Source organism: Equus przewalskii, chromosome X, assembly GCF_037783145.1.
Source record: "Equus przewalskii isolate Varuska chromosome X, EquPr2, whole genome shotgun sequence".
Taxonomy (NCBI): domain Eukaryota; kingdom Metazoa; phylum Chordata; class Mammalia; order Perissodactyla; family Equidae; genus Equus; species Equus przewalskii.
Genome location: NC_091863.1, coordinates 116,394,812 through 116,422,631, shown reverse-complemented (window position 1 = coordinate 116,422,631; position 27,820 = coordinate 116,394,812). Strand labels below are relative to the sequence as shown.

The following is a 27,820-nucleotide window of genomic DNA, read 5'->3' as shown; positions in this document are numbered from 1 at the left end:
GTGCCCAGACATTTGGCCAAACATTATTCAGAGTGTGTTTGTGAGAGCATTTCTCCATGAGACTAATGTTTAAATCGGTAGACTGTGTAAAGCAACTTGCCCTCCATAACGTGGTTGGACCTCATACAATTACTTGGAGACCTTAATAGAACAGAAAGGCTGAGTAAAGAGGAACTCCTGCCTGACTGCTTCGTCTGGGCATTGTCTTTTCTGGTCTTCAGACTCAGACTGAAACATCGCCTATTCTTGGGTCTCCAGCCTGCCACCCCCTGACTGGAGCTTTACATCAGCTCTCCTGGGTCTCCAGCTTGCTGACTGCAGATCTTGGGACTTAACCTCCATAATCATGTGACCAAACTTCTTATAATCAATCAATCTCTTTCTCTCTATATATATATATAAACATAGAGATATAGATATATACACACATCAGATTGGGTTTGTTTCTGTGGAGAACCCTTGACTAATACAAGGTGTCTAGGAATTACTAAAATAACGTATAAGGCCTGCTCATGGATAGGAAGAAATTACATTCATAACATTCAAACATTGCTAGCTCTTTCAAGGCTGAATCAACTGATAATTTCCACCCACAGGCTCGGGCTAACTTCATCTTCTGTTTGAATCCTGAATAAGGCAGGAAGCGTATCACCATCCTCTATCTTACTTTCCACTGTCCCCATATACTAGGGCAGGAGTTCTCAAAGTATAGCCCACAGACCAGCAGCATCAGGATCAGCATCATTTGCAAACTTATTAGAAATACTCCACCTCAGATCTATTAAATTAGAAGCACTGGAGTCAGACCTCCAAAATCTGTGTTTTAATAAGCCCTCCAAGTGCTGGAGTCTGAGAATTACTATGCTAGAGCCACGTGTCTCAAATTTAGTGTGCACAGTAATCACCTGGTGATCATATTAAAATGCAGATGCTGGTTCAGTGGTCTGAGGTGGGAGTCTGAGACTCTGCATGCCTGATAAGCTCCCATGTGATACTGCTGCTCCTCCAGGGACCGTGCTTTGAGTAAAGAGGGTCTGGGACTTACAATTAAATCATCTTCCCAGATCCAGGGTTCTGGGCAAGCTGGCTGGACTATTGTATTGCTTCCTCAGTGTTGTTGACAGTCAGACCTAGGGCTTACTCCCTCAGAAGCATCCCTAATCCTCCCTCCCCCCAGTTATGCCCCAGTAACATTTCTTCCTCCCTACATTCAAAATACTCCTTTGTACAAATGTGTGTGTGTGTGTGTGTGTGTGTGTGTGTATGTACATCCACACTCACCTCACTTGCTTGCTTTTTCACTCAGGCACCCCAGGGGCTGGAGGTGGTGATTGTAGGTCCTTGCCTCTTACTTCTGACCAAAGTACCTCTCCTATATCTCATGCCCTCCATAGGCTTTAAGTCTACTCTGAATTTAAGTGTGGTACGTAATGTCCTATTTTTCTGACTTGTTCATGATAGCCTTTCACTCTAGGCCAGGTGAGTATTTTATAAACTTAGCAAGTTATCTCAAGAAAATATAAATGCCCAAGAGTCTGTGGATCACAGTTTGAGAAAAAGTGCAATAGAATCTAAAGGATCTCACTTTAGGTGGTCATTTAGTGCCATTTAAACACAAATGGAAATGAAGGGACACTAATATATGGGCAGAACTCTTTCAAAGATAATAATCCAAATAATGTCTAATATGTTTTTATTAATATTTTTAGATTATCATTAATATGGAAATAAAACATTTAACAATCCTCATAGACCTCTCAGTATTAAACAAATACAGGCTATAGCAATGCCTATAGTCCCACTATGGTGGGTCAGTTCATCCAGAGGGTGGCTACTCTCCTATCTGTGTCACGAGATACACCATAGTGTAATGGTTAAGACTGTAGGCTGTTGAGCCAAGCTACCTAGATTTGCTTCCTGTTTTTTAATTATACCTCTTTCATTTACTGGCTGTGTGACCTCAGAAGAGTTATTTAATTGAACGTGGTGAGCACTCGAACGTTATTTTATATACACACGTTTATATACACACACATATATATGTACGTAAGTTCATTACATAAGAGTGAAGGGAGGTGTAGATGCTTTCTAGGCTGTTCTGAGGTGAGAGGGCAGATTTCTATATTGGGGATCAGTAATAATGTCAGTATGATGGGAAAGTGGACTTGGCTCATGCTCTTTTTTTCCCCCATCACAGATTAAACTTTTGCACCATCAAGTAACAGCAGCTGAATGCAAGTACATGGACATAGGAATCCAGCAAGCCACAGAAGAGTCCATTACTGTATATTATGGGTTGAATTGTGCCCCCCCCCCCCCCCCGCCAAAAACATATACGTTGGAGTCCTAACCCCCAGTAGCTCACAGCGTGAAACTTATTTGCAGATAGGGTCTTTACAGAGGTAATAAAGTGAATTCATTAGGGTGGGCTCTAACTCAGTTAGACTGGTGTCCTTATGGAAAGGGGAAATTTGGACACGGAGACGTGCATAGAGCGAAGATGATGTGAAGACACAGGGAAAAGATGGCCACCTACAAGCCAAGGAGAGAGGCCCAGAACACATCCTTCCCTCACAGTCCTCAGAAAGAACCAATCCTGCCCACACCTTGCTTTTGGACTTCCAGCCTCCAGAACTGTGAGGGAATGAAATCTTGTTGTTTGGGCCACCTGGTCTGTGGTACTTTGTTATGGTAGGCCAGGCAAACTAATACATGATACACGTTCCCCACCTTGCTCTTCCTAATGGCTTAGATGCCCTGCTCTGCTTTGGAAGTACTTATCCTTCAGTTCTCTCAGATCAGGGTGCGTTTTAACTTTGTCTATATAACTCAGCAATCCTAACCCTTTCACCACCTTACATCAAGATACCTTTAACCCTTTTGGGTGAGGTTAAGGTGTATATTTACTAAAATATTATTTTATTTGTTAGTAATTTATCATATCTTTTACATTTTCCCACGATTTTGTTGTCACTGTTTTTGTTTGTGCTCTGTTAATGCAGTGGCATGATTTCTAAGTGGTCTGTCATAACTCTATTTTTCCCATAAATCCTTTTATATTCTATGCATGAATTTACAAACTGTGAGATTTTCTAGGAACACATATATTGCATTGTATTAGTTTTCTACTGCTGCCTAAGAAATTAATACAAACTTGGTGTCTTAAACAACACACACGTTTATTATCCCACGGTTTCTATGGACTAGGTGTTGATGGGCATGGCTTAGTTGGATTCTCTGTTTCAGGGTCTCACAAAGCTGTAATCAAAACGTTTACTGGAACTGAAATCTCTTTGGGAGTCTTGACTGGGGAAGAATTCACTTTCAAGCTCATTCAGGCGTCTGCTGAATTCATTTTCTTGAAACTGAATTATTGAGAACCCTGGATATTTTTGCTATCAGCTGGAGGCTGCCGCCAGATCCTAAAGGCCACCTGTGGTTCTTTCCCACATGGGGTTCTTCAACGTGGCTGCTTACTTCAAGCCCACAAGGAGAGTTGCTAGTTTCAGGCTGCTAAAATGGAGTCTTATATAAGCAGAGTCTATATGTAACATAATCACAGTTGTGACATCCCATCACCTTTGCCATATAATGTAACCTAATCATGGGAGTGACATCCATCACCTTTGGCATAATCTGTTGCTTAGAAGCAAGTTACTGGTTGTGTCCACTCTTAAGAGGAGGGGATTGCACAAAGGCATGAATACCAGGAGGTGGCAATCAATAGAGGTCAACTTAGGATATGGCAGGATTCTCTTTCATATGAGACTCTTGCACCTCACTGCATAGTGTGCCACTCAAGAACCAGTCATTGTAGCCAGGCCACCCAACCATGGTGAATAGATGTCCAGGCAGGTCTCAACTCCACTTTATTCCAGGTCTATATATAATGCTTTGGGATTCAGGAATAAATTCTAATATTCAAAAGTTCTCACCCAATATCTGACAGAAAAGACTACCTCATGAACCCGATAAAACCTCTGCCTTGTCCCATTTTCCTAGACTTAATGTCTCTTCTCTCCATGTAATGGAGTTTGAGATCCTAATTTCATAAACAGGGGTGGAGAAAGGGAGGGCTGACACCTGCTTCTTTCTTCAGTGTTTTTGGTTTTGTTTTTTACCTCCTCTGCCCTGAATTTTTTCCTGGCCGCAACAGTTTGACACTCCAAATATGGATTAGCCAGTTTTCTCATCGTCTTAAACTCTATGTCCATTGATTCCTTCATGTCCTGAGGAGTTTACAATGAAGGACATCCACTCGATGCTTTCAAGAGCAGTGCCTAGAAAGAAGTGTCTAGAAAATAGAAAATGGTTTCTTCATAACATTTTAAACAATATGACATTCTATAAGTACCCATTTTCACAAAAACCTTGCTATTCTTCACAAAAGGATAAACTGTGGCTTGTACATATAAAACATGCAGCCTCTCTCATTTAGTCTTCTTTTTTAATCATCTATTCTCGAATAGCTTTCATTTATGTCAAATTATTTTTAGTGTTCAACGTATTAGTAAAATGGCTCAGTACTAGTGATTTGGGTATTTTCAAATGGGAGAAGTATGGTTGAATCTCCCAAATTGCACTTACAATGAAAGATGCTTCATTCCAGTGACTCAGATCTTGACAAACGAGGCACGATGTTCATTAGTTTAATGTTTTTCCCCCATTGTGATAGAAATACATAATGACACAGCTTAAGTAATGTGAAATTATTCAGCAATGTAAGAAAAAAATTCAATAAGCACTGCCTACCAGTTACAGCTTTTAAGCTCATCTTCAGATTTCTTCAGCTGAAAATTACATAGGAGAATTGTGGAAAGCTTGCTACCTTTTCCATTACAAGCTTAGCTAAAATCATCATCCCTCATTCAGTTTTTCTCAAATCAGCCAAATTAATACATTGAATTTGTAACCTCGATGCATCTTTAGGACATGGGATACAAAGAGCCACAGAGAAGCTAAGATAGCTTGACTGTGGTGAGCATCTCACAATATATACGAATATCAAATCATTACATTATACACCTTAAATATACACAACTTTTATTTGTCAATTATACTTCAATGAAGCTGAAAAAAAGAGGCTAAGATAATAGTGTTACTAGGTATCAGTGTGTATAACCTTGTGTCAGGTATTATAGAATCAGAGAATATATCTTAAAAGAATGAAGGCAATGTCAGGAGGTCATCTGTCCAATTTCTTTGGCATTAGGCAGGACTATATCTAAATCCTCTAAAGTTGAATGGTATAAAGGAAAGAATGATAGTTCTGGTTCACATTCTGCCTTACATTTTCTAGAACTTAGTCTCTTCATTTGTTAAATTAAGTGGTCACTAGATGATAACAAAGTACCTTTTAAATAAATTTGCCTTATCTGGATAGATCCATTAGGGAGTTCTTTTTGTCTTATGTCATTCACATATTTTTCTATTTAAATACCATTTTTTTCTTCATTTTTTGTGTGAGGAAGATTGGCCCTGAGCTAACATCCATTGCCAATCTTCCTCTTTTTGCTTGAGGAAGATTGTTTCTCAGCTAACGCCTGTGCCAATCTTCCTCTATTTTATGTGGGATGCTGCCAGAGCATGGCTTGACGAGTGGTGCTAGGTCTGTACCTGGGATCTGAACCCATTAACTCCAGGCTGCTGAAGCAGAGCGTGCGAACTTAACCACTATACCACTGGGCCGGCCCCCATCTTTTCTTCTTAATTATGAAGTCAAATAGTTGATTACTATTGTTTAAAGTTGTACATCTACTTTCCTAATACATAGGTATTACTAAAGCCATCAAATCATGTTGTTCAGCTCTGACTTAAAGCAATGATTCACTGTGCTACAATGTAATAAGCACAGAAATTGTCATCAGGTTGACCTGGGTTCAAGCCCTCGCTCCACACATTTCTAAGTTCATGACATCGGGTGAATCTTGGCCTTCTATGAGCCTGTTTATTTGTATGTAAAGTGTTCAATCATTATAATCACTCCAATGCACACACTCACAATTCCCTTGCTCCTCCCACACTTCATTGTACTCCTTTAGCAAAGCCACCCGAGTGAATACAACTCTCAGGCCATTCCATATGTGTACGGTGGAGCTGAGCATGGTTAGAAACAGGACAACTCTGTTTTAACTGGTCTGACTTGAAATTCCTAATCACAAACCTCAAGTGAGCCTTCAATGCTACCTGAAGCCACACTATCTTCCCCAGTTTACTTTCCTGCTCTTGTAGGTGACTATATTTTATCTTCTCTTTCCTTAATCCTCTTTCAGCTCCCTTGCCTTAACTTTCAGATGATGAGTTTTCAGCTAGGAGTGGCCATGTGACTAATTTTGGGCTTTTGGAATGGGAGTAGAAGTCATGTGCTTGAAATCCAGGTCATATTAAATTAAAGAAAATGAACTTCCCTGGAGTGTTTTTCTCTACCCATGAACTAGAACTTGGACATAGCAGCAACCCTGCTTTGACCATGCAGTTGAAGACAATTTTAGGGAATGTCAGAACAAAAGGAATATATGAAGATTATTCCCTGACTGACTACTTTGAGCCAAGTAGCTCCTCCAGGTCAGAACAGCTGAACTGTTACACGAGAGAAAAATAAACTTTGGTTTTATATAAACCACTATATGTTGGTGTTTCTTTGTTACATAGCTTCAACTCTAAGAATATATATTTTACGATTGAGATGTAAATTACATACAATGAAATGCATAGATCTTAAGTGTCCAATTCTTGTTAAGATTTATAATCCCACATATCCATCCCCCAAAAATATATAGGATATTTCCTTCACCCCAGAAAGTTCTTTTGTGTTCTCTTCCCATCAATCCTCATTGGCAACCACTTTCTAATTTCTATCAATATAGATTAGATTTGTCTCTTTTAGAATTTATATAAATGGGAAAACACAGTATGTACTTTTTTCTGTCTGGCTTTACTCAGCATAATGTTTTTGAGATTAATCCATGTGTCACATGGAACAGTTCACTCCTACTTATTTTTAAGTTGCAATTTTTAATATGACTATGCCACACTTGGTTTATCCATTCCTTAATTGATTTACATTTGGGTTGTTCTCCACTTTGCACTGTTATGAAACACGATGCTATTAGTATTCTTATGGAAGTCTCTTTTTGTGGTTCTATGTTTTAATTTCTCTTGGTAAATACCCAGGGGTGGAAATACTGGCTCATAGTACAGATGCATGTTTTTGTAAGAGACTGACAAATAATTATCCAAAATCGTTGTACTATTTTACATATCTACCAGACGTGTGATAGTTTCCGTTGTAGTATATAACAATATTTGTTATACTGTGTCCAGTTTGTTATTAATCCCATTGTATAAGTTCTCTATTTATGATGGTATATTTTCTAATCCTAACACTTTCATTTTGAAGATTTTTTTAAGACTTTCCATCTCCTTGGTTAAATTCTTCATATGTTACCATACATTGCCCACCTTTTTCAAACAAATACCCAAATATTTATCATAGACAATCTCTAGGTCTGCTTCTATTGACTATTTCCACTCTTGATCATGGGTTATAATTTGTTGCTTCTTAACATTTCTCATAATTTATTGTGTGCTAGATGTTGTATATAAAAGAAGAGTAGAATCTAAAGTAAATAATATTTATCCCAGGAAAAAGTCATATCCCTTCTTCTGTTGGATCACTAACGTGTTGGAGGTGGGGAGTTGAGTCAATCTAATCTATAGTTGTCCTGAGCATGGACTTTTTCTTCAATTTCAGTTAGATTTATTTCACCATTGATTTCAATTATTTCAATGGTAGGGTCAGAACTTCCCCTTCACAGGAGATCAAAGCATCAGCAAGACTCCAGAAAACACTTTATGCTTAATACTGCAGTCACCAGCCTTCAGATCCATGGGAAATCACTCTGCTTTGCAGCTTGGCTGACAATGATTGAGTTACCTTAGAATTTTCTTTGCTCTTCAGTCTTGCCCCTGGAATTCTGCTTCTTGTGTGATCTCTTCTGTGCTGCCTTGCCCCACACCTTTGGAGGGCCATTACAGTGACCTTGATGAAGAGCTGGCTCTCCTGTCATATCTTCAGGCTTTGGCTTTTGAGTGAATGCCCTATGTGTGCCTCAGTGGGGGTTCTTTCTCAGCACTCCTGCCTCCACTCAGTCTTCGATGGACTGGGCCTGTGATCTTGTTGAAGGTCCATAGGAAAGAGTTGGTAGGTAGATGCAGACTTGCTCTGAGGCAGGGGATCTTAAGAATTGTATCCTATAACTCCAGGCCATATGCAGCCATTAAATATTTATTAAAAGGTTTGTACTTTTCTACTCACCCTCATCTAATGGATTTTTCTTCCTCTTCCCAATCTGTCAGGGATGGAAGCAGCAGCAGTTCTCTTATCACCTAGAAAGGGCTTGAAATCTATGTATTTAGTTCCTTGAGACATTCTCAGCTTTCTGATGGGTTTTCTAAAATTTATGGGTGTGTATATTATCTAGGTTTTCCTCCTTGATAGGGTGAAGACAATCTCTTTGGACTTTCTATATCCTAACTGGGATTTAGCGAATACAATTTCTATTCATTATCAAATAGAATAGAATACAGAACACATTAAAGTTCTGAATTTCTTATCTAATACAATAAAATAAAAAATAAGAAATGAGTGATAAACATTGGAAAGGAAGGGGGGCTGGCCCCGTGGCCGAGTGGTTAAGTTCGCGCGCTCCGCTGCAGGCGGCCCAGTGTTTCGTTGGTTCGAATCCTGGGCGCGGACATGGCACTGCTCATCAAACCACGCTGAGGCAGCGTCCCACATGCCACAACTAGAAGAACCCACAACGAAGAATATACAACTATGTACCGGGGGGCTTTGGGGAGAAAAAGGAAATAATAAAATCTTTAAAAAAAAAAAAAAAAAAAAAAAAAAAAAAAACATTGGAAAGGAAGGTATAAAGTTATCATTATCACATAATATTCTCATCTACATAGAAAATCAATGAGTAACAAATAAAAACTGCTAGCGGGAGACAGCAGTAAAATGGAATTCAAAGTTGCAGCAAGAAAAACATACAAAAATAAAAACCTTTCCTCTATACCAGCAATATTATCTCTTCCACAGAAACTTTATCTAGCCATCCTACACACTGTTAGAGTTAGGTGTTTTTTTCTCTCTGCACTTAGAAAACTTCTTATACATTTCAATGGCAAAATAAGATATTGTATTATGATTACCTTATATGTATCTCTGTCCCCAAATAGACTTTGAAAGCTTGAGGACAAGGATAGTCCTATTAATATCAGCATCATGAGCATTTAGCACAAATCCTAGCAAGAACAGGGAACTCAAAAAGTATTGAACAACTGGGTGATTGAAACACACTGAACTAAAAGATCCCTAAGGTCTCTTCCAAGTATGAATAACACTTTTATATATCATCTTTTTAGGAGTCTAAAAGTCTTATGAAATATTTACCCCCAAAATAATATTGCATATACTTAAGACTTTTGGTATGCTGTGGTTTTTGCAATTGCAGCATTTAAAAGTAATATATGGTAAATCATTAGTTTAAGTCAATGTTTCAGAGGAAGACAGAACAAATGAGTAATGTGATCAAGCTTTGTACATTGAGTGACCCTAAGAACTGACACTTCATTTAGTTGTTTGCTATTTCTTTAATGAACCGGAGCAGTTTTCTTAATTAGCAAAGGCCCATCTGTTTCAAGAACAAATGGCATTTAGTATAACAAGGGCTGAAACAATGAGACAGCTTAATTTTGGAGTACAAATGGCAATACCAAGTGACATAATTACTAGTTTGTGTTCTCCAGATATGGTTTAGTAGGTCTTCGAGAATAGAGGTCAATCTGGTCATCTTGTCCTCTAATAATTCATAATGAACTGATTGTTGCTATTTCTTTATAGAGGAAGCAATACTATCTGTTAAAGTATAGAATTAGATATTTATGAAACACCAAGTTTCTTCTTTGTGTTTGTAATTTGATATATACAATAAGGCTATTATTTTTAAGGCACATATATTGTTTGTAAATTGTTTTAAATATTAGAGGCTTTGATAGGAGAAAGAATTATTTTTTATGTGTGTAAAATTTTTGTTACATTTACCATGTAATGAATGTTTTATAGTCTTTTACAAGTTTATAGCTGTTTTAGGCACTTACCAAATTCAAGGATAACTCGCTTTTTTGGTTAGACCTAATTCTAGTTCCTTCAAAACAAGCAATAAGATAGAAATTTCAGAGACTAAAATCCTTTGTGTCTTCCAGCCCTCTCCACTCCTTGTAGGAAGCATAGAACTATATAATCAATGGGAAAATAGAAAAATCTCACAAGGAGAGGGCCAAAACTATCTGAATAATGTCTGCATAATATCTGAATGCTGTTTAATATTATTTAAGGTAGAAGATAAAGGGGCAGAAGAAAAAAATATCTAACTGACTTATATATATTGGTTCCTAAAATTTCTATCTCATTGTTTATTTTGAAGGGACCCATGACATGACATTAGACAGAAATGATTGGCCATGGTAACTGCCAATCATAATTCTATTGTCAGGTTTGCCTCTTTTCTACTATCACTATTAAAATAGCAAACAAAAAATTGAGCAAAAAATGTGTTTCTTACATAAATTTCAAGACCATTTCACGTGACATGATTCAGTTATTAATTCAACTAAAATTTACTCAGGATCTCCTATGAGCCAAGCATTGTGCTAGACAAGGGCAATACAGCTGTGAAAGAAATAGAAAAAAATCACTGCCCTCAGAGAGCTTACATTCTAGTGAGGAGAGACAAACAATAAACCAAATATAGTAATGATATAATGAGATTTCACGTAATACTAAGTCTTCTGAGTTAACATAAAGTACAGTAAGGGAAGAGAGAATGACAGTGACACAGCTGCCCTGAGCAGGTACTAATTAATGGAGGAAATGAGTGACGTATGAATCTATCTAGAGATAAGAGGGTCTCAGGCAGAAGAGCCACCAAAAACAAAGATGACGATATTGAATCAGGCTTAACGTGTTTGTGGAACAACAATGTAACACATGTAGCTGGATTCCAATGAATGAAGTGGAAAGTGGTAGAGTATGTTGAAGAAGCAGACTATATCACGCAGCTGAAAAGTTAAGTAAGATGACAACTAAAAAATGACAGCTGGATTTGGCAACTCAGAATTCATTGGAGACCTTGACAAATGTGTTTTCAGTGTCATCTTACAGTGCAGCTTTGGGGACAAGACTCTGATTGTTCTGTGTTCAAGACAGAATGAGAGGTGAAGAAGTGAGACAAGTATAAACATCTCTTTCAATAAACCTTATTGTAAAAAGGAGCAGAAACATGGTGTTAATTCATCATTTTTGTAAAAGGAACAGTAAAAAGTGATGGATGCATACTATGTAATACTGTGTAGCAGTGAGAAGCAATGACCTAGGCAAACATAGCAACATGGATATATTTTAAAATTGTATGGTTGAGTGAAAGAATTAAAGAAGATAATGGAATCTATACACAATACCATTTACACAAATTAAAATACTGATGGAGAAAAGAATGCTACATATTTTAGAAGCATACATATATGTTCAAGAGCCTACAGCAATCACAGGATCAAGTGAAAGAGTAACATCTGAGACTCTTGCTGAGGTGAGTGACAGTGATCACTGCTGTAGAGGTAGTAATTATAATAGTTATAGCAGCAGTAGTAAATTTATAAAAATGAAATGAATATATACAGAATTTAATACAGTTTCCAGAGAGAACAGGCAGATGCAGACAAAGATGTTTGAGAATTACCATAAATAAATAAATGAGAAAAGTCTAGACTGTCAGGGTCAAGTTAGTAATATAGAAAGAACAAAAAGAAAGATGACATTACTTGGAGAAATTGTGAAAGTAAAGCAATCCAAAGAGGATAATTGGGAGACGGAGTTTAGGATGGATTTACAAAGGGATAATGATCAACTTCCCAAGGCTCCAACTTCTGATGTCTTTAGTCTCTATTGGGCTTACTAATACATTTTTTCAATTGCCCAGAAACGTGTTGAGTGAAAAGTTCAAATGTTTGCAAGCCAGCCCAGCCAGAGCTTAGTAGCAGGCCAAAGAAATGTACTAGTTTGAGACATTCATCCCAGCTTGACAACTGACTATTAGATCCAAGTTACTGAAGCAAAGGAGTCTGGGTATAATGAATCCAATGTTGAGTTAGACTAACTTTTGAGGATAAAAAAATACTAAAATGGCTAAGAAAGAAAATGACATAAGGTATATAAGCCAAGTTATTTTACTATGAACTGAGGAAAATCTTGGATACTGGAGGATACAGATATTATGAAATGACAGTTACAGGAATCTTAAAGCAGAAGCTAGCAAAAATAGCAGATGAAGTGATACACACTTTGCATCCTGAAGAGCCAAAGAGCCAACTGCTAATTTTAAGAGAAATGGCCTTGCAATATAAAGGAGGGAAGAAATAAAGCTATTTTGGAAAATCAGTTTTGATCAGATGGATTGTGTTATACCCTAGGCATTGAGATTGCAGTCAACTAATCCCAATCCTGCTGGGTCTTTTCAATACCAAACTGTAATAAACAAGACTTCCCTCCTCTTGCACCTGTGCATATCTGACTTTTTGAATGGAAATGCAAACCAGTCCCTGTTAAAAATTTCTTTAGGTTTTTCGACCCAGTTACTTGCACTCTCTGAAATATCTGAGTATAATGTATTTGCCAGCTAGCCCACACAGATATGTATCTGTCTCAATATACTTTGTAGACTCTGCATCTTCTACATATCCTTTAAATATCACTGTGACCCGTGGTTTTTGCCTGCATTTGCATAACTTCATACATGGCTCCTGGGTGATATTATCAGCATCTGTGTCTGAAAGCACCACGTATATACTGATCCTTCTGTAAAATCTGTCTCGATCCCAGAAATTTCTCCTGACTTCTAGACTCATATTTATAATTGCTCAGTAACCATCTCTTCTTAGTTTTCCCACAAGTACCACAAACTGCAAATTTAAAACTGAAGTCACATAACCTCTAGAGTAAGAATGGAGGCAGAGGGTAACAGTGGCTTTCCAGCATAGACTATAGTACCTGGGGCAAGGCGGGCTGCTGATAGAAGCCAGAGCTGTAGAGCAGCAATGGCTGAGGGTAGGGTTTAGGTCCATGTATTTGAGCTTGCCTCACATACTTACCTAAAAGCACTCAATTTCCCAGGATCCCAAGGGTTCAGTGACTGGAGATCATAGCAGGACCATGACCATCATTGAGATACATTCAGCAAAGAAAATAGAATTCAATGTTTTGTATATTTTGCAATCACAATCTTAGAAAATTTCTTCAATAAAGATTTAAAGATTATACAAGAGGAATATGGATGTGTTAACTTTATAATAAGAAATCTGGACACATTTAAAAATAAACAAAGGCAGTCTCCACCATTGATTGAGCCAGCACATGCTGCACTAGTAATAGTTAAGAGAATTCACTCTAGAATTGGGCAGATGTAGTTTTGTGCTTGGCTACACAACTCATTTGCTTTCTGATGTGGGCAAATTATTTAACTCCTCTAAGCATTAGTTTCTTTATTTGGAAATGAGGATAATTATGTCACTAACCTCCTAAGAAATTTGTGTGTATTAAATGAGATATTCCCCCCAAAGCACTTAACTTAGGGTCTGACATATAATAATTCAATAAATATTAGATATTGAAAAAATTGAACTCATTGTTTCCTCTCTCACAATGTTCTCTATCTTGGTTAACGATATAACCATCCATCCAGTGACCCAAATCAGAAATTTGGCAGTGATCCTAGATTCTTCTCCCTCTCGTCCCCAACCACGACCATGACATTTATCCCATATGTCTGGAATCTGCCCCTTTCTCTTCATCCCTGCAGCCATTACTTATTTCAGGCCCTTATCACATCTCTCCTGGAATACTGCAAGAGACGCCTAATTAGTCTCCGGGAAATCTCTTTTAGATTCCATATTCCCTTCTGGACTATCTGATTGTAGAACCTTTTCTATAAATAGTTGAATATCATTTCCTTAAAACTCAGGCTACATGGCTCAGCATTAAGTATGTGCCATTATTTCAATTTAGTTGATTATAAAAGAGGTTCACAAGAGACTAAGTAACTTACCCAAGGTCATACAGTTATAAGTAGCAATGGAGGTATCATCAGCACACCGTAGAAAATAAGAAAGTTAAAGCAAAGTAGAGGTATTATTTAGAGGAAATGTGATTTTAGATAAATTCCTGAAGAGGAGTTCAAAAAACGACAGCACCCATTTGTTTGCATAAGGTATTGGGTTTCTTTACAAAAATATTACTCATATTCCAATAATCATGCTTTTAAATTAAATAGAACAGCTAAGACATAGACAAGTATCACAAGGGTGGCAGTAATATCAACCCAGAGGTACATGATACAAGTTCCTTTAATATAAGTAAAATTTACAACAAATTAACTGGTCCACCATGACTACATAGAGAAAGAGACACAGTAGCAATTTCCCACTTGGAAGTGCAGCTCCTCTGGCCACACAAGGCCACACAATTGTCAATGATATTGTGTAATCAGGATTCAGACTCCATCGTCTTTCAAGGAGCTAAACCTGAGTACCCTCTCCCTCATCTTTTTGTTGTTGTTTGGGGGAGGTCTCATGTGGCAACCTCTAATTGTTCTGAGAGGCATGAAGAAATCCTGACTCCATGCCAGCCTGCTGGCTTGATGCAGCCACTTTTAAATCAATTACATTAGGGTATTAATGCATCTTGTCCTTGAACATTCATCTCCATTTGCTCACCTTATAAGAGAGGGAGCTAGTATAAGACACTGTGAAATAGATTAAATCAGAGATCAGTTACAGGCATCTACCTTATTAGAACTAGGCTTCTAGACCTGTCAGAAGTTTCAGTTTCATATTCGTAAAGAAAAGAGAATAGAAGAACAAGAATATAAAAGATGAAATTTGAATTAATTAGATTTCTATGGAAGTAATGTGTGGCAATATTATTCTCTATGAAACAAAAATAAATGTCATCTAAAGTAGAATTTTAAGTATGTTTAATTTATTTCAGCACTTACCGAACACCTACTATTTGCAAGAAAGGCTAGACACCATGGAAGATTAAGGATGAAGACAGTTTTGCTGCCACCAAGAACTGACAGGCTAATATAGGGATAAGGGATAGGGTGAGTATTTTGGTAACTGATAAAAGAAATCCATAGGCCACTTGGGCTAGAGTGTTAAGGATAAGCAATAGGTTGGTGAGAAATGAAGCTATGGAATGCTTTGTGCTAGAAAACTTTAGTGAAATGAAACTGAGCTTTTGCACTGCCTACCTACACATATGATGCTATTAAATGAGATACATGAGATTATTTTCACTTCTAAAATTCAATAAATTGAAAATAATAGATATTTCTATGCTGACTTCTTAAGAGTGAGCATAGTAAAGAGCACATTTTATGAAGGAGAAACTTAGAACATTTATTTAAAGTCTGGAAACCACATATTATACTCCATATCCAAGGGTAAAAGACACAGAATTGTTCTATTTTGTTGAAGCTTAAAAATCACTTTTAATTTCCTTAATATCAATGTACACAGGACTCTGTCAGGTCAAAGAGGAGAGATAATTTCTTGCTTTATACTCATAAGCTACAGCTCAGCCAGCTGTCACTCTATCAATGTACAGATGTGAGAAAAGACATTCGGAAGACAGCTGCAAAGATACAGAGCACATACAAGACACCGGAGACACCAGGATGAGGCAGGGAAATAGAGAAAGAAATGATTAAAATGTATTGGTTTCAGAGGCAGTTCATTCAGCGAGGTAACTTACACTCTAATAATGAAAGAAAACAAAGAATGGGTAAAAATTTAACTTCAGATCATTTTGGATTGTATTATTATCACAGGCAAATTCTCTTTGCTTTGGTAACTCTGAGAGGTGCTTTTTCAAATAAACAAGATATATCACACCATAAACATCAAAAAAAATGTCCTTGACATCTAGTCTATTGCCAGATTCAGGGTCAAGCATGTGTTTACCATCTACATCCTGGGCAGGATGTTTTGACATTTATAACCTGGGACGCAAGCTCCACGCGCTGAGGAGGAGAGCAGGTTTGGTTACCTGTCAGGTCTTTGGTTTTCTTAACTGTCACTGAGTTTATTGTTCACTTTCTGGTCCAAATGACAAAGTAATTTGATTCACAGTCATAGCACTGAAAATCCCAATTGGTTCATCTTTCTGGCTGTGCCAGAGGCAGGAACTGCACATAACATATGACTAAATGTAGAAAATATCGGGAAGGCAGGAAATAGATCAGATGTGAATTACTAAGCATCATATGGTTATGGACAGAAAAATGCTGGTATTTTCTCAATTGGTTTTAACATTTATCTTTAAATTTCATTTTTTGAATCTTATAATACATCTTTTAGAGTATTATATGCTTTTATAATTAGACATACTGTATCTGTTAAATAATCTTTAATGAAAACATTACATCTATCAACTTAGGTTTGAAAGAAATAAGGTAGATGGATTTATAAGAACAAAGAAAAGAGAATATAGACTTATGTTTCCAGCAATACGGCATACTAGATAGCCTGAAAGCCATCCAGCTAAAAAGAAATATAAACCAAAACACATGAAGAAATGCTGGGCAAAATAAAACATCATTTTGAATGAATATCTGAACTCACAATTAAATTAGGGAAATCTCCAAGAATAAAATCAAAAGAGAGAAAAGAAATCTACAGCAATAAGTCGTTTTGGGGAATTTTCCTGTCTTAATAAGGACGAGGCTTTTATTTGAAAGGTCATATGATTACAGGAGAACTTGAACTCATAGAAAGCAGGGATTTCTACTTAAAACGCTTTTTAAAATGTCTTTGTTAATCCATGAGTTATTTGGTAGTATATATTTTATTGTCCAAATATGGGTGGGCATATTTTTTCTTATTAACATCTCACGTAATTGAAGTGAGAACTGAGATCATGGTTTGTATGAGATTCAGTTTTTTAAATTTGTTGAGGCTTTCTTTATGGTATGGCCTAGTAAGTGTTCAATTTTTTTTTTTTTTTTTAAAGATTGGCACCTGAGGTAACAACTGTTGCCAATCCTTTGTGTTTTTCTTTTCTGCTTTATCTTCCCATACCCTCCCCCGTACATAAGTGTATATTTTTAGTTGCAGGTCCTTCTAGTTGTGGGATATGGGACGCCGCCTCAACGTGGCCTGACGAGCAGTGCCATGTCCGTGCCCAGGATCCGAACCCTGGGCCGCCGCAGTGGAGCCCGCGAACTTAACCACTCGGCCATGGAGCTGGCCCCATGTTTAATGTTTCATGTTCCTTGTGTGCTTGAGAAAATGTGAGTTTTCTACTTGCTGGAAGATTATCATCTATTATCTATCTATCTATATATACCTACCTACCTACACACATATATACATATATCCTTATTTCCATTATATAATACCCTAATATCCATTATACAACATCCTAATATCCATTAGGTGAAGCTTAATTGTATCAGTCATATCTCTATACCCCTTTATATTTTATTTTTCTGATTCACCTATGAATTGAGAGTTGTGCTGAAATCTTCAAAAGGAAGGTGGTTCCAACAATTTATTTTTGCAGTTCTACAAATATTACTTCATAAATATTAAGGCTATTTTAGTAGATGCATGCATATTTAACATTGTTAGATCTTTTTCTTGAATGTAAACATTTCTCTTTGTATGGTGACCTTTACCATCTCTAATAATGCTTTTTGTGTGTATTAAATATCTATTTTGTACAATATTAATATAGCTACACTAGCTTTCTTCAGATTTATAGCTGCTTCCTATGTCTTTTTCCATCATTTTACTTTCAACTTTTGCCTGTACTTAATGTAACTATAGTAAACTGCATATATATGCACTTTTCCCAATTAATCAATCTTTGTTTTTTAACTGGCCAGTTTATTCCACTTGCACTTATTCTAATTGTTGATATATTTAGACCTATTTCTATCATTTTAATTTATTATTTCCATTTGTCCCATAATTTTTCTGTTTCATCTTTATCCTTTGTTACCTTATTTTTAAAACGCTATCTATCTTGCCCCTTTAACAAAACAGGAACTTTAGTATGATCGCACATTTTGTTGGTCTCCTTTACTCCCAACTTCCATCATGTAAATATTATCTAAAAATTTTATTCTGAGTTACTATGAATATATTTTCTCTCCTTTATTCCTTGTTCTTAGATTTCTAAATATCAATGAGTCTTGCCAAGATATTTGCTCACCTTAATCTTGTTTATCTCTTCCCCTTAATTGTCTCATTCTAAGTTATTTTCCTTCTGTACTTCAACAATCCTATACCATTGTTTTCATAAGTCCAATTTTATTGTTGAAAAATCTAAGGTCAATTTGATTTTTGTTCCTTTATATGTGATCTTCCCTTAAATATTTTCTTTATTTTTCTATTTTCTATTAATATTTCCCCCTCTAAATGTGTCTGGGTGTGGCTTTTCCTTATTCTTCCACATTGCCTCCTTATGAGGTCTTTCACTCTGATGTCTTTCTTTTAATTTGGGGAAATTTATCTCTGTTATTGCATCAAAGCTTTCTGCTATTTTTTTCCTCTTTCTGACATGCTGCCTACTTCTAACCTCCATTTTTCTTAGCTTTTCTTTTATAGTTCCTATTTCGTTTTCCTTCTTCTTTCTATGAGACGTCTTCAATCTGGTCTACAAATTTCCTGATTTCCTCCTCAGTTATATCCATTCTGCTCTTTATCTCATGTATTGCACAGTTAATTTCAGTTTTTGTATGTTTGCTACCTAATATGATTTTCTTCATCTTCTTGTGTTCTTGTTTCATATTGCTTATATCTTTCTCTTTGTTTTAGAAAAATGTATTAGACTAATTGTATATTATTAGTCCCCTTCTTCTAACACTTTTCCATCTGCAGAATCTGTATCTAGAATGCTAGATTTTTTTAAGTTTGTTTCTCAAATACATTATTATCTTTTCCTGTTTGCTCCTTTCCCCCTTGGAGTACTGGTTCTGCTGCTACGTAATGCCATGTCCTTTTGAAACACTTTTAGAACCCAGCTGCCAAGCTGGGTGGAAGCCCAAACAACCATTTGGGAAGGCCCACATGGGAGAAAAACAATGCCCCGGGCCAGCATCCCCAGCTGTGTTCCCAGACATCTGTCAGCCATATGAATGAAGCCACTTTGGACATTCCAGCTGCCCCAGTACCCCAGGTGCCACCACCACATCAAGCAGAAGAACCACCTAGCCAACTCACAATATAATAAGAAATTACTGTTTTAAGCCACTAAATTCTGGAGCATATTGTTACACAGTAATGGATAACCATAACACATGGCCTTTCCACATGGCTTTTCACAGCACAGTAGTTGGGTTCCCAGAAGGAATAATCCAAGAGGACAAACCCTAATTGCTAGTGCTTATCAAGCTCCATCCTGTATCACGATTACTAATGTCCCATTGTCCATAACTTATCACATGGCCAAGCCCAGAGTCAATAAGGTAGAGATATTATAGAAGGGAATGAATAAAGGGAACTGTGGTTCATTGGGAGCCACAGAAGTAACAATCCACCATGATATGTTTCAAAGAATACAGACCCCATTCTCTGGCCACAATGATATTGAGCTAGAAACCAATAAGAAAAGGATAAATTTTAAAAATCCATAGATTTGGAATTTTAAAAGATCATATCTAAAAAACTCATGGAAAAAAGAACATATAAAAATGGAAATTAGGAAAAAAGACAATAGAAAGGATCAATGAAACAAAGAGTTGGTTCTTCGAAAGAATTAACAAAATTGACAAACCCCTAGCCAGACTCACCAAGAAAAGAAGAGAGAAATCGCAAATTAATAAAATTAGGAATGACAGAGGAGAAATCACAACAGATACCAATGAAATACAAGAGATCATAAGAGAATACTATGAAAAATTATATGCCAACAAATTGAACAACCTGGAAGAAATGGACAAATTCCTAGACTCCTACAATCTCCCCAAACTGAATCAGGAAGAAATGGAGAATCTGAATAGGCCAATCACAAGTAAGGAAATAGAAACGGTAATCAAAAACCTCCCCAAAAATAAGAGTCCAGGACCAGACGGCTTCTCTGGAGAATTCTACCAAACATTCAAAGAAGACTTAATACCTATTCTCCTCAAACTGTTCCAGAAAATTGAGAAAGATGGAGAACTCCCTAACACATTCTATGAAGCCAACATCACTCTGATCCCCAAACCTGACAAGGACAACACAAAGAAGGAGAACTACAGGCCGCTATCACTGATGAACATAGATGCAAAAATCCTCAACAAAATTTTGGCAAACCGATTACAGCAATACATCAAAAAGATTATACACCATGATCAAGTGGGATTTATACCAGGGACACAGGGATGGTTCAACATCCGCAAGTCAATTAACGTGATACACTACATCAACAAAATGAAAAACAAAAACCACACGATCATCTCAATAGATGCAGAGAAAGCATTCGACAAGATCCAACACCCATTTATGATAAAAACCCTCAGTAAAATGGGTATAGAAGGAAAGTACCTCAACATAATAAAGGCCATATATGATAGACCCACAGCCAACATCATACTCAATGGACAAAAACTGAAAGCCATCCCTCTGAGGACAGGAACAAGACAAGGGTGCCCACTTTCACCACTCCTATTCAACATAGTACTGGAGGTGCTGGCCAGAGCAATTCGGCAGGAAAAAGAAATAAAAGGAATCCAAATAGGTAACGAAGAAGTAAAACTCTCGTTGTTTGCAGACGACATGATCTTATATATAGAAAACCCCAAAGAATCCACAGAAAAACTATTAGAAATAATCAACAACTACAGCAAAGTAGCAGGGTATAAAATTAACGTGCATAAATCAGTAGCATTTCTATACACTAACAATGAACTAACAGAAAAAGAACTCAAGAACTCAATCCCATTCACAATAGCAACGAAAAGAATAAAATACCTTGGGATAAACTTAACCAAGGAAGTGAAGGATCTATACAATGAAAACTACAAGACTTTCTTGAAAGAAATTGGCGATGACATAAAGAGATGGAAAGACATTCCTTGCACATGGATTGGAAGAATAAACATAGTTAAAATGTCCATACTACCTAAAGCAATATACAGATTCAATGCTATCCCAATCAGAATCCCAAGAACATTCTTCACAGAAATTGAACAAACAATCCTAAAATTCATATGGGGCAACAAAAGACCGTGAATTGCTAAAGCAATCCTGAGCAAGAAAAACAAAGCCGGCGGAATCACAATCCCCGATTTCAAAACATACTACAAAGCTACAGTGATCAAAACAGCATGGTACTGGTACAAAAACAGGTCCACAGATCAATGGAACAGAATTGAAAGCCCAGAGATAAAACCACACATCTATGGACAGCTAATCTTCGACAAAGGAGCAGAGGGCCTACAATGGAGAAAAGAAAGTCTCTTCAACAAATGGTGCAGGGAAAACTGGACAGCCACATGCAAAAGATTGAAAATTGACCAGTCTTTTTCACCACACACCAAAATAAACTCAAAATGGATCAAAGACCTAAAGATTAGGCCTGAGACAATAAGTCTTTTGGAAGAGAATATAGGCAGTACACTCTTTGACATCAGTTTCAAAAGAATCTTTTCGGACACTGTAACTCCTCAGTTGAGGGAAACAACAGAAAGAATAAACAAATGCGACTTCATCAGACTAAAGAGCTTCTTCAAGGCAAGGGAAAACAGGATTGAAACAAAAAACAGCTCACTAATTGGGAAAAAATATTTACAAGCCACTTATCCGACAAAGGGTTAATCTCCATAATATACAAAGAACTCACACTGCTTAACAACAAAAAAACAAACAACCCGATCAAAAAATGGGCAGAAGACATGAACAGACATTTCTCAAAAGAAGATATGAATATGGCCAATAGACACATGAAAAGATGTTCATCATCGCTAATCATCAGGGAAATGCAAATCAAAACTACACTAAGATATCACCTTACACCCGTTAGATTGGCAAAAACATCCAAAACCAAGAGTGACAAATGTTGGAGAGGTTGTGGAGAAAAAGGAACCCTCATACACTGTTGGTGGGAATGCAAACTGGTACAGCCACTATGGAAAACAGTATGGAGATTTCTCAAAAAGTTAAAAATAGAAATACCCTATGACCCAGCCATCCCATTACCGGGTATCTATCCTAAGAACCTGATATCAGAAATCTCAAGAGTCCGTTGCACCCCTATGTTCATCGCAGCATTATTTACAATAGCCAAGACGTGGAACCAGCCTACATGCCCAGAAACTGATGATTGGATAAAGAAGATGTGGTATATATACACAATGGAATACTACTCAGCCATAAAAAAAGACAAAATTGGCCCATTCACAACAACGTGGATGGACCTCGAGGGTATTATGTTAAGAGAAATAAGCCAGTCAGAGAAAGACGAACTCTATATGACTCCACTCATAGGTGGAAATTAGTATACTGATAAGGAGATCTGATCGGTGGTTACCAGGGAAAAGGGGGAGTGGGGGGAGGGCACAGAGGGGGAAGTGGTGTACCCACAACATGACTAACAAAAATGTACAACTGAAATCTCACAAGGTTGTAATCTATCATAACATTAATAAAAAAAAAAAGTGATACCAAACTGACAACATAAAAAAAAAAAATGGAAATTAGGAAACATTTAGAGCTGAGCGATAATGAAAATAACCATATCAAACTCATGGGCTTCAGCTGTCACATTTAAAGTGAAATGTATGGCATTTAATTCTATATTTAAGAGGAGGAAAAACTGAAAATTAATGACCTATGCATCTAACTTGAAAAGTCAGAAAAAGAACAACAGAGGAAATTGTGTTTAAACAATGCAAGCAACTTAAAATTACATCAACTTATAATTTCTGAGAGAGCTTTTGCATACATTATCTAATTTCATTCATTTATTAATATTTAAAATTCGTTGGTAATGAAAATTCAATGGGTATTTAGAGCAGGTACTATTCAAGCCAATTTTAGAGATAATGGTAGTGAGCTTCAGAGAGTTTAGTGACTTATTGAATAACACATGGCTTGTAAGTCACAGAGTAGTGATTTAAAACAAAGTTTATGAAGCTCAGTCTAGAGATTATTTCACTATATAATAATGATAGCATATATTAGGAGACAATATATCACATGTATGAATATAATGACCACTATTGAACAGCTATTCGGTTTTCTTTTCATCCCATAGAAGTGTCTACCCTACCCTTTGATCCACATGATTAAAGAGGTGGCTCGAAGCAACTGTGTTTCTGTTTTGCGGGCTTGTATGTGCCCCAATCTGAAACAGTTGATTTATCAAAGTTAATGTGGTCCTGAGCCAATGTAGGCCTGAAAAAACAACTTTCTCAGAAATTTGGGATTAAGACAATGAGGCATGATTCAGACTCTTTTAGGTTTTCTGGCATTATCACACATAATCTCAGGAAATGTAGGGTGAATATCTTCCATTGGCCATCTGAACCAGAATATAAGATCCAGCATGTGTAACCACTGTGGCTTAAGCTTAAGAGAGAGTTCTAGGAAACTGCCATTGTATCAGAATGTGTAGGCTACTCTTGATCTTTAGTAAGAAACTACAAGCACTATTCAGTGCTAAAAACAAATGAGCTATCAAGCCATAAAAAGATACGGAGGAAACTTAACTGCATGTTACCAAGTGAAGGAGTTAATCAGAAAAGGCTACATACTGTATGATTCCAACTATGTGATGTTCTGTAAAAGATAAAACTTTGGAGACAGTAAAAAGATCAGTGGTTGCCAGGATGGAGTCAGTGGAAAGGATGAATAGGCGTAGCACGGAGGATCGTTAGGGCAGTGAAAATACTCTGACAGGATAATTATGGAAATATGTCAGCATACATTTATCCAGATCCATAGAATGTACAACACCAAGAGCGAACCCTAATGTAAACTACGGACTTTGCATGATTATGATGTGTTAATGTAAATTCATCAGTTGTAACAAATGTCCCACTCTGGTGGAGTATGTTGATAAGGAATGCAGGTGTCGCGGCACGGAGTAAGAGGGAAATCTCTGTATCTTCCTCTCAATTTTGCAGTGAACCTAAAACTGCTCTAAAAACATAAAGTCTTTAAAAAAACTACAAGACATTGGGCCATGCTGGATATCTTACATTTGGACGTTTAGAACCACCCTTCACCCTTCTTTACCCAGCTATGTGCCATGGCAGGCTGACCCATATGGACTACATCAGCAATTTCCCTTGACCTTTGGTGTCTGGTTAGGATCTGACAACGAGAGGAAATAGATGGACAGAAGAAAAATGAGGTCAGCGCTTTTATTTCCATGCTCCCCACTCTGTTAGCTTACCATGGTTGAGTCCCTCTATGGAAGCCCACAGGTCCTCCCAGGCAGCCCTCTCCATACATCTACCTACTAGGTTTCAGTAACTGGTCCTTCCCTTTGTACTTTTAGGTCTAAGGGTCATAAGAGCTACCTGTTGTTGTTAGTCCTGGGATACCACACTCTCCATTGGTTTTCCTAAATCCTGAACACACCTATATTAATAGTCTCTTTACTAATTTATTTTCAAAGTATTCATTTTCAGTGTGGCATAAATTTCTTGCCAGAGCACTGAAAGATAAAATAATGTCAAATACTAAGTACTGCAATCCATGGTTGTTTACCTGAAAATCTAGAATGAATGACAGGGAAAATTACCTTAAGGAAGTCCTTTCTGACTTTAGCCAGTGTTATTGAGACTGCTGAAATTTCTATAATCGTGAAATTTGCTGAATTGAAGCAGTCAAATTCTCTGCTGCAGCCAATTTCTAAAATTAAAATAGGTGTGCTGATTAGGTAAACATGCACTATATTGGTTTGAACGGGGTTATCTGAAAGGAGCCAGAGGAACTAGAAGATCCAGAAACTCAGGGCCTCTCCAAAGTACCTCCTGCACTACTACCTCCACTAATTAAAAATAAGTGATAATGGGTATGCCAGAATGCAGCGTGGAAGCCAACATTACATCCTGAGGAAGATTAGAGATGTCCCCCAATCCAACTCCCCAGCCTAATGGTTTTCTTATCCAAACTGTGAGGCCCAGGCCATTAAGCAGAGAGCAAGAGAACAAAGCTTTGCATCCAGCAAGAAAAATAAGTCCTAAGGGGTTAGCATATCCTTGGTTTTTCCATTTGCTCACTTAGGGATTCAAACAGCCTGATGCAGTGGTGCTTTTGGCATTAGTTGCTATCAAACAGAACTCTCCAGAATGAATTGTCAGGCTGTCAGCTAGTTTTAATTGATCTATAATTCCAGAAAAAAAATCTTGGAGTGACTTGTGGTTGCTCAGCCTCTCAATCAATCTTAAATCTCCAAGGCCAGCACAAGAAGTAATAGCCATCTAAGTTAGCAGGAACTCCCACCCTGCTCCAGCCATGGAGAAAACTTTACTAATTTGTCAATGGGATTGAGGGACACTTTAAAGGGAAATCATCTGAATAGGCAGAAGTAAAGATGGTCAGAGTGGCCATATAAGGAGCCCATTTCTTGTCCAGGAGATGCGAGAGTCACTGATCCAGCCATTAAACTTTCCATCCCTATTCAGTGTAACACAGTCACTCCTTGGACCAGTGAATAGTGAAGGTGTGTCTTCCCCCCGCTCTTGAAAAGAAGCTTTCTATTAATATTTAGTGATGATTATGACAAAAGCACTTGTATATGAATTTACTACTGAATATGTGCGTAAGACTACTGTTTTATTTTGACGAGCATTCAGAATTTTCATTGCATTATGAAAATTTCAGACATACAGAAACAGGAAAAGTAGAATATAATGAACAACTGTGTTCCCATGTCTAAGGTAAAGAATAGAGCATTACAAAAAAAAAAGGGAGAGAGAAAAAAAGTCAAACTCGTACTAACAGTAGAGTGGTGTTACCAGAGGTTGGGGGTGGGGGAAAAGGGGGGATACAGATCAAAGGGTATAAACTTTCAGCTATCAGATGAATAAGTTCTGGAAACCTAATTTACGGAATGGTAACCATAGTTAATAATAATATATTATATACTCAAAATTTGCTAAGAGAGTAGATCTCAAGTGCCCTTATCATACACGCACAAAAAATGAGAGGTGATGGATGTTAATTAGTTTGATTGTGGTAATTATTTCACAATGTATACATATATCAAAATATCACATTGTATACCTTAAATATATGCAATTTTTATTTGTCAAAAATAAATACATAAAATAAAAAAAAATAAGGCATTACAAATTCAATTAAAGTCCCCAGAACATCCTTCATATTACATTCCCTGCCCTCTTTCATCCCTCTGCCTTCCCAGTGCTGACCACTATCCTGAATTTGGTATTTATCACTCACATACATGTCTTAATTAGCTTACTGATATGTAAGATTCATAAATAATACATATATATTTATATATCATGTAAAAGGTAACCTCATGCAACTTGTTTTTCACTATGCAATATGTTTTCAAGATATATATATGTTAATACTGCTCTAATTCATTTACTTCCACTGATGAAAACATTCCATTGCATGAATATATCATAACTCATACATAATTAAAATTACTTGTTTTCTCATTAGACTCTAAGGTTTGTGAGAGTATAGTGTGTCTCATTTATATTAATCACTAAGTCCCAAATTCCTAGCACAGGTCCCAGTAAACAGTAGACACTCAATAAACACTTGTTAACTAAAGATTGTTTTCATAAATGTTGACTCTACTCCTTTAGCTTGTCTTCTCTAGAGGTGCAGTTATGTGTAGTTGTGTGACTGAGTTCTAGCTAATGGAATGTGAGCCAAATGAGTTGTACCACTTTAAGGCCTGAACCATAAAAAAAAAAAACCTCACTATCCATTCTTCTCTGATCTTTTGCCTTTCTAGGTGGTTGGAGATGACACCTAGGGAAACCTTGAAAGCCAGAAATTCAATATGGCAGAACCTCCATTAGTCAGAAACTCCAACGACTACGTAGAGGAGGACAGCCCTAAGAGCTCTTCACCCATATGGTACTTCTACATGAGGAAGAGATGAATTTCTGTTGTGTTTGAGCCATTATACATGTGGACAATTTGTTATAGCCATCAGACTATCCTAACTAATAAATATTTCCATATAAATTTACTTCTGAGCTCTGACGGAGGTGTATCTTAGAGTCCTTTATATATAACATTTTCATTGTTATTATTTACTGAGATTTCAACATTTTCAGTCGTGATTTGCTCTGTGAATCAAGCTGTTTAGTAGATGATTTAAAATTTTGTTGCATTTAAATTTTCTAGGAGGGATAAATATTTGCTTTTTTCATTTTGTAATCAACAAGTACTATTGTTCAGATATAATGATCAGAAAATGTGGTCTGTCCTACTTCTAACTATTTGGATGTGATGAATTTTAGTAAATATACATATCTATGTAACCACCATCATGTAGAGCGTTTTTATTACCCTAGAACATTTCCTTTTACACCTACCAGTCCATTCCCCTCCCTATTGTTAATAACTGTTCTCATTTTTCTCCCCATAGATTACTTTTAACTGTTTTTGAATAGCATAGGAATGCAATCTTACAGTCTGTACTCTTTTGTATTTATATTCTTTCACACAGGATGATTTTTTAAACATTTTATGAAGAAGCATTTCAAACATTAAAAAG

General features: G+C 36.9%; 1 protein-coding gene across 1 annotated transcript in view; it reads left to right on the top strand.

Annotated features, from left to right (window-relative positions):
- Positions 1-27,588, top strand: part of LOC139080882 (uncharacterized) — a 47,674-nt gene extending 20,086 nt beyond the window's left edge. The window contains exons 4-6 of the mRNA XM_070603374.1: positions 15,104-15,218; positions 17,227-17,408; positions 27,050-27,588. Of these exons, the coding sequence (XP_070459475.1) occupies positions 15,104-15,204 (101 nt within the window). The 3' untranslated portion in view covers positions 15,205-15,218; positions 17,227-17,408; positions 27,050-27,588. The remainder of the gene's footprint in view (positions 1-15,103; positions 15,219-17,226; positions 17,409-27,049) is intronic.
- The last annotated feature ends 232 nt before the right edge of the window (positions 27,589-27,820 follow it).